Source organism: Embiotoca jacksoni, unplaced genomic scaffold, assembly GCF_022577435.1.
Source record: "Embiotoca jacksoni isolate LCO1_2020_lvr unplaced genomic scaffold, fEmbJac1.0.p SCAF_24, whole genome shotgun sequence".
Classification (NCBI taxonomy): domain Eukaryota; kingdom Metazoa; phylum Chordata; class Actinopteri; family Embiotocidae; genus Embiotoca; species Embiotoca jacksoni.
The window spans coordinates 560,001-568,251 of NW_027185375.1; the positions used below are offsets into that span (position 1 = coordinate 560,001).

Sequence of the window (8,251 nt, forward strand, 5' to 3'; positions counted from 1 at the left end):
TATTTTTTTTTCTCTCCGGCAGGTAAGAGCTGCTTCTCTCCTCTGTTTAAGTTCGAGGAGATGCAGGAGATCGTCAAGAACTTCACCCTGATTCACATTGACGCGCCGGGACAAGAGGAAGGGGCTGCCGCCTACCCAGCAGGGTACGACGTTCACGCGCTGGTATTCCCAGTGCCCTGCAGTAACCTTTTTTTTTTTTTTTTTGAAGTAAACTTCTCAGAAACAATCTTCTACGCAGGCTTAAACCTAATCTCCTCTAAAAAAAAACTTAAAAAAAAAACTTAACATCCACATCTCTCATCCCCTCCTCCTCCTCCTCGGGCTCTAATGCCCTCTTGTCAGAGGTTTAAACTAAATCCTTCCCTTTTCACTTTCCACACTTCTTATTTCTTCCTCCCGCACCTCTTTATCGCTTCCCCCTCGCTCCGTGATCATTTCAGTGGGATTTCGTCGCCGTGTATTGTCGCGGCATCTCGACTGTGACCCTTGAATCCTGCTGCTGATTCTAGAAATTGAAGATCAATTTTTCTTTTTTGGTTTTGTTCTAAAAAAAAAAAAAAAAAAAAAAGGGACAGCTTCTGGGTGTCCTTCAGTTATCAGTCAAATGTAAATATCGTGGTTCTTCGTCGTTAGTTTGGCGAGACATCGGTTTAAATAGGTGTATTCATTAATATAAATATTTTAATATAACAGCAGGACGTAATCTCACAGTAATGGCATTATTAACACTCGTTCATGCGAGTTTGTTCCAAAATAGCGAGCGACTTTAATAGTTTGTAGGTGGTTTGGATACAAAAGGTCAGATGTTCAACAAAACCACATGAATATGTTAGTTTTTACCAAATATTTAAAGGCAAGCTGTTCCATTTATGTCGACATATATAACCATAACTCCTATTTTGTTGTGATTGTATTGACACGATTTGTGTTTGCCACCTTAGTTACCAGTATCCCTCCATGGAGATCATAGCAGAGATGATCCCTGCTGTCCTGCAGTTTTTCAAGTGAGTTAACCGTATTTATTTTGACGTGAAGACGAAGGCCTTGTGCTTCGACCCACACATCTATGAACTTACCTGTACTGAGGTCTCTCTCTATGCTGGTGACATCTTGCTTTATATCACAGCCAATTAGGATCCCAGTCATCCTCAATAAGACTAAAAGTTTCCAACAAGTAGATCTTTTTTGCAATCGAATACAACCGGTCTGGTTCTTAACTCAACCCGAGACAAATCCCATGAAACGTTTTCCTTGAATAAAAAATAAAAAGTGAGTTAAGTTAAAGTGCACTGTGTGTTTTCATGCATTAATTGTGTATACTGTACGTGATATTAACTGCGCGCCTCCTTCCGTCAGCTTCCGTACTGTAATCGGAGTGGGTGTGGGAACAGGAGCGTACATCCTGTCCAAGTTCGCAGTGAGCATCATCTTTATTAAAACTATTTCACTCTCTGCATTTGTACTCTGTTAGATATGAAGATTAATGCGTTTCTCAAAAGAGGAGTCAAACAATCCAAACTTTAATTGACATGTCTTAACTTGTTATGTTTTGATTAGAGTAATTGGCAGTGGTCTATTTTAGTCGTGTTGTATTTTAGTAATTTCCTAGTAACTTTTTTTGAAAGAAAAAATAAAATCCCTTTGGCGCAAATCGTAGTGACAATACTGTTGACGGTGCTCGATTGGTACACCTTAAAGTAGGTAGTTCCTAAGCTATGGAGGGATTGGTTACCTTTAGTTAAGATGAATTTGCGAAAATGTCTACAGACAAAGGGCTCAAGATATTTGATTAAATACGTTTAAACATAATAACGTAACTCTGGATAAACAAGCACGTGGACTACAATGTCAATGGAAATGAACACCTTCATATAAACACAATGATCTGAACTCTAATAAGCCCAAATGTTGTTTTTACTTTAACAAGTGGCACCAAAAATACAATTGTCTTTCCTGAACATCTCAAGGAAATCATTCCTGATATTAAAATAAGAGTTAAGGAATTTTACTGATGTCACACCGAAAATTCTACACTTCGGGACTATTATGAGTATTTAGGAGGCAATTTCTACATTGTTGTCACTTTGAAATATCTCTTCTTTGACCCTAAGCTCGATAGTCGTTGCCTCTTCTTTCTCTCCTCAGATTGCAAACCCAGATTCAGTGGAAGGTCTGGTTCTGGTGAACATCGACACCAACGCTCGAGGGTGGATAGACTGGGCCGCTCAGAAGGTACGGCTGTCTCTTTTCTCCTCCTCTCTGACCTTTGTTTGCTTGTTTCTTTGTTTCTTTGTTTATTTCTTTCTTTCTTTCTTTCTTTCTTTCTTTCTTTCTTTCTTTCTTTCTTTCTTTCTTTCTCCAGACTGAATGAGTCGCCCCGTCTCCTCCACACAAACCTTTTCTAATCTAGTTTGTCCCTAATAGGAGTTCTTCATCAATTCCACTTTAGCTGCAGATATGAAATGATGTTCATGACAGTTCATATTACATTATGTCGTGTTTTTATTAAATGATGAACAGCGTTCCCTCTCCCTCTGTAGCTCAGCTCTGTGACGTCCTCCCTCACCGACCAGATCCTGTGCCACCTCTTCAGTCAGGTACAACATCAGAAAGAAAACGGCATATTTTCTATAAATTGCACCAAAAAAAAAAGAAAAAGTTGCATCACTTTTGAGCGTTTTTCTAAAATCTTTTTTTTTTGTTTGTTTTGTATCTTATAGGAGGAGCTGTCATCAAACACAGACCTAGTGCAGTCTCACAGAGACCGCCTCTCTAAATCCCCTAATGCGGTCAACATAGAGCTGCTCTGGAAGACGTACCTCAGGTAAACACGCCCGCAGGCACCGTCACGCAAACCCAAATAAACTCCGCTTCGCACCGCGACTGACATCGTCTTTGTTTCCCTCCAGTCGCAGAGACCTGAACATCGACCGCAACAGCACCTTCAAGTAAATACCCTCTCCGTTATAAAATACCTAACGTCATAAATCTGTCCATGACAATCATCTGACCTCTAAATCTCTACGCGTGTCTCGTCTCAGGTGTCCAGTCATGTTAGTGGTTGGGGATCAAGCTCCATACGAGGACGCTGCTGTAAGTTTAACAAGCATGTTTTACAAATGTTGCTTTAACGGGAACTAAGGTGACTTTTCATGTTTCCGATGGCTTTTTTTTTTACTATTTGATTGCATGTTTTATGTGTAAAGAACGATCTGATGGGCTGTGACGGTGGTGGTTCACTTGTTTGTTTTCTTCCGGTCACCACCAGGTGGAGTGCAACAGCAAAATGGACCCGACAACGACCTCGTTCCTAAAGGTGAGCGGTCACGTCCGTTCATGTAGCGTCGCTTTAATCTGCTCTCTCTCTCACTGTTTTTTATTTCTTCTGTCCCTTCACAGATGGCTGACGCTGGCGGTCTCCCTCAACTGACTCAGGTAAGAACAACCTCTGAAACATCACCGGCCACTGACGTTAAAGATTTTAATCTGATAAACGATCTCCCGTTGGATCACAGTGAGATCTCGAAATGACAGACCGGACTTTTACTCACCAACGTATTTAAAAGTTGGGTCTTACGTTGGTTTAATTGCGCAGGACGTGAATAAAACTTAACAGTTATTCTGGTACTGCAAAAAAGATGGCCGTCTACTTATGGGCCTTTCCTGTTAAAAGGGAGTTTTTCCCTCCTGTGGGAATTGTTGAATTGTTGGTTTCCTCTGTAGGATGTTGTAAAGTTCTGTTGTCAGGACAGTTTACTGTGTAAAGAGCCATGAAATAACTTTGTGTTGTGTTTTGTCGCCATATAAAGAAATATAATTTTGGGGGGTTTCTACGGCTGCCACACAAGGTCACCGGCGTTATTTAGTTCCAGCGATAATAAGTCATTGTTTCTGTTGAATACTTAACATGATCTGTTTTATTTGGTTGCAGCCTGCTAAACTGACAGAGGCGTTCAAGTATTTCATCCAGGGCATGGGCTACAGTAAGTTCACTTTACTGGACATTCATTCATGAGTTTACAAATGCAGTTTTGTGTAACACAAACCGTGTACTGTTAAAAAAAAAAAATCCATTTTGTGTCACCGGCATTAAAGTATGCAAATCTTCTGTATTTCCCTTATGGTCAACAAATCCCATTATTGTCAGACCAGCAAGTATTTCATAAGTTTCATACGACAAACAAAAACATAAATGAGTCAAATGAAACGGTGCCGGTTTCCTTTAGTAGGAGTCTTACAGTTTGAGTCCCACATTCACCGTCTTGCCATTAAATATTAAAAAAAAAAATAGTTTTTGAGAGACGGACTTATGCTTGTACGTCATTTGTCAACAGTAACGACAAATATAGAAGCGTGTCGGCTTTTATCCTTTGAACATTGTGCGCTTTTGCGGTTGTGAACGTACACTCACGGTTCGTGTCATCTCTCCACAGTGGCTTCGTCTTGCATGACCCGCCTGTCCCGCTCCCGCACCACCTCCCTCTCCTCCTCCTACTCCATGGATGGCTCCCGCTCCCGCTCCCGCACCCTGTCCCAGGGCTCGCAGGGCGGCCAGATGCCGCCGAGCCCCTCCCAGACGATGGAGGTGTCGTGCTGAAGAGGGGGTGGGGGGGGAAACCAAACGACAAAGATAGAGAGAGAGAGAGAGAGAGAGAGAGAGAAGGAGAGCTGAATGCAAAAAAAAAAAAGAAAAAAAAGGGAATGGAGAGGATGAAGCATGACAATAGTTCAGGAAACTCAACTCCCATCATCCCCCTCACCCCCCCCCACACACACACAAGAGCAGAATAGCGACAGGGAACGAGAAACAGAGTGATTTCAGTGGCGGACGGAGAAGTCGCCGTCCACATTTTTGCACCACATTCGAAGTCCAATCCTTTTTCCTCGCGTCCCCCAAGCTGAAAACAAAGTAGACGGAGCTCTTCTGCAATAACTATTAGAAGTAGAGTGTTTACACGGCAAGAAGAGATTAATAAAAGAAAAAAACAACAACGAGGGAGGCGGTGAAGAATGGCCACCAGTCCTCCATTGGAGCCTCTGTCAGCCCACGCAGCCCTTTAATCTCCACACGGAGCGGCCGATAGCGGCGTTAACTGATAGTGATAACTCCGGGAAAAATAACTGTATTGATGTTGATGATTATGTTGTCGATGAAGCTAATGATGATGACAACGGTAACACTTTTCTCTTTATTACACGACGAGTTTAAAAATGACATAGATTAAACAAGAAAACCCACAAAAAAAAAAAAACATAGTATAGCAGAGATACTTACAACGATGTGTGTCTACTACTTTTTAAGCTACCTTTTTAGTGCGTTATTTTTTTTTTTTTTTTTCTGTATTTTGATTTTGATTTTCTTATCTGTAAACCTGTCTCAGCAAGGGGCTAAAGCTACTGATTGGTTGACCCCGTCACGTGCTCACGGCCAATCAGAACCATTATAGTGACTACTTCCTCCTTGATGTTGCCAGGTTTTTTTATGTCTTCCATCTGCCCCCCCCCCCCTTCTATAGGTGACTGGTTGTTTTTTTTTGCCCCCATTGGATTTGAGGGTGATGGGCAGGAAGAGGGTTTTTTTTTTTTTCTGGATTGTTTGGAAGTTGCATGCCTGGTATCAGCCCGTGTGAATATTGACTGGATAATATTTTTCTTTTATATTCTGCTAAGTGTGTGTGTGTGTGTGTGTGTGTGTGTGTGTGTGTGTGTGTGTGTGTGTGTGTGTGTTTGTTCTGTTGTTGTTGTTGGTTTTTTTTTGCAACATATGATGGTCTGAAGGTAAGCATAGGTAAGATCGTTTCACGCTAGTCGCACATTTAAATAGTGCTTCCAATATTGCTGGCTTTGTCTTTGCGCTCGCGTGTCCCAATATCCACACTTGCGGTCCGACTCACTGGCGGGGGTGCGCTGGGGGGAGTGGGGGGGGGGGGGGGGTGCGTGACATCATCGGTAGCATGCTCGTGTGGATAGTGCATCGCAAGTGCTCGGCGTGGCCGCAAGGGATCACTGTGTTTTAATCACCTGGGTTGTAAAATCCCTTCGCCTTGACCGTGCGTGGAATACCTCCGAAACAAACCCAGCGAGCAGACTTGAGTTTATGTGCGCAGCGAGGTAAAACTGAACACACACACACCGACAAGCGGCTTTTTTTGTGTGTGTGTGTGTGGGGGGGGGGGGGGGGGTCAAGAGAAATGTGTCTGCACGTGATCGTTCTGCTACGCGAGTGTTGGAGGAAGTAAAATGCGAGGGTGGGTGTGCGGGTGAGCTCGAAACCTTGTAAGCACAATTAATTAACGCGGCGGCGGCGGCAGCAGGACGGAGAAAGGTCAGGGGTCAAGGTCCTTGAGAAAAGGTTTGAGACCAATAAACCCCCGCACCCGTCTGTGTCTTACGAATGACAATGAACCAGCCCCTTCACTGCCACCACAGGAGCTCAAAATCTTTGCCTCAACTAGTTGCAGCCAATAAGCTGAAGCGTACTGCCAAAAGGACGAGTCCCCCCCCACCCCCTCCTCAAAACGATAAGAGGGAGCCACCTTATCTTTGATTTTAACGTCAGAAATGCTGTGAGCTAAATGTGCATCATTTACAGCGTCTCAGTCAATCGAAATTCCCTCTAAACCGTGAATATTTTCCAAACACGAAGCTAACCACTGCCCTGTGACGCGTAGCCATTATCACACCGACTGTACTTTTTTAAAAAGGGACTCATATTTGAATCCAATCGAACAACATCGGATGCGTACGTGCATTTTAGGCGTGTGACGGAAGTAGTAGTAAAGCGGTTAAAGCTGCACCCGGTTTTTCTTTTCTTTAAATGAGCAGTATGTTTTTTTTTTTTTTTTTTGTTTTTTTTTTATGAGTAAGCTGGAGGTTGCCCCCCCCAACCCCCACCCCACCCCACATGCTATCCAGGTGCTCCTCTCCCAAACCTGTTTGATGAAGTTGAGACGGGGCGACGGGAAGGTCTGGTCGAGGGCCTCCGATTGGGGTTTTTGAGATCACATTATTGTCGATCCGTTTTAAGTGACTACCCCACCTGTGCAATGCGTAACCAGCCTTTTGAAACCACTAGCAGCTAATGCGTTTCAACTCAAATCCTGACGATTAGATGTTTGCGTGGTTTGCGATATGAACGCAGATCCAGGATGCCACTCTGGGTTTTTTTTGTTGTTTTTTTTTAGGGCACTTGCGTTGCCGTCCGCGGGGCTGAAGTGTGGAATGTAAATGTTTGGCTCATCCCAGGCTGAAATTACAACTCAAAACAATCCGTCGTGGGAATATCTACCAAATATAGGAGGATATTGAGCCGAGAAGGAAAAATTGCCAAATAAAAAAAAGGAAACCGGAGCGGTACTTCTTTCTGGAGGGTCGAGCAGGGCTGTGTGATTGTAAATGTTTGTCCATTTTCGTCTTTTGTTTATCTCTTCATTTTTACTCAGATCATATTTTTTCTTTCCCCTTCTATGTTTTTTGGGAATTTAATTTTTTTTTTGTTTTATCTACGTGAAGTGTTAGTTTACTGTCCCGATGTGCTCACAAGTTAGTTAACCGTGTGATAGTTCTTGTGTAACTTTTTTAGCATTAGCGCTTATAAAGGGAGAATAATATAATTAACAATAAAAAAAAAAGATTAAAAGTAAAAAAATAATACAATCAAATTTACTTGTGTGGCTAATTTCTCTGTGTAACACAATGAACATCCTTAAAAAAGCAAACTTAAATATTAATAAAAGCTTAAGAGTAATTTTCTTGTCTTCTGTCTTTTATTCTCCGATTGCTGACTTTTCACAATTTCTGATAATTGTCTGACATTGTTTTTAAATAAATGAATTGATATTTCCATACAACACTCATTAAAAAAATGGAATAAGACAACTTAAATTAAATAGACTGATCAAGGCCCTGATGGTATTAAAATGCTTGCAATGCAGCTTGTGGCCATCAGCGGCAGCACTGAGCGAGAAAGGAATTAGATGCCATCTTGGAAAATGCAAAAGTACCTGTGTACTAGTGGATCTGTGTCTTAATGTACCTCTTAATTAATTACTATTTCAGGCAATTTCACATTGACACATGAAGGAGGATGAGCTTCCAGCATCCGACCAATCAGAAACACGGAAAAGTGTACTGACAGCAGAGACACATATTTTAAAAACGAGGAGCAAACTATAATAAAACCATTTTTTTTTAAAAAACTATGATGAAGTTAAACACATAATCCACCACTGAAAGCAGCACAGCTGCAGCT

General features: G+C 42.1%; 1 protein-coding gene across 2 annotated transcripts in view; it reads left to right on the forward strand.

Annotated features, from left to right (window-relative positions):
- ndrg2 (NDRG family member 2) overlaps window positions 1-7,747 on the forward strand; it is a 33,092-nt gene extending 25,345 nt beyond the window's left edge. For both annotated transcript variants that reach the window (XM_069158897.1, XM_069158896.1), the window contains 12 exons: window positions 23-143; window positions 942-1,004; window positions 1,357-1,417; window positions 2,146-2,232; window positions 2,541-2,597; window positions 2,721-2,824; window positions 2,910-2,948; window positions 3,042-3,093; window positions 3,269-3,316; window positions 3,400-3,435; window positions 3,932-3,983; window positions 4,434-7,747. In XM_069158897.1, the coding sequence (XP_069014998.1) occupies window positions 23-143; window positions 942-1,004; window positions 1,357-1,417; window positions 2,146-2,232; window positions 2,541-2,597; window positions 2,721-2,824; window positions 2,910-2,948; window positions 3,042-3,093; window positions 3,269-3,316; window positions 3,400-3,435; window positions 3,932-3,983; window positions 4,434-4,597 (884 nt within the window). In that variant the 3' untranslated portion in view covers window positions 4,598-7,747. The remainder of the gene's footprint in view (window positions 1-22; window positions 144-941; window positions 1,005-1,356; window positions 1,418-2,145; window positions 2,233-2,540; window positions 2,598-2,720; window positions 2,825-2,909; window positions 2,949-3,041; window positions 3,094-3,268; window positions 3,317-3,399; window positions 3,436-3,931; window positions 3,984-4,433) is intronic.
- Window positions 7,748-8,251: the final 504 nt, after the last annotated feature.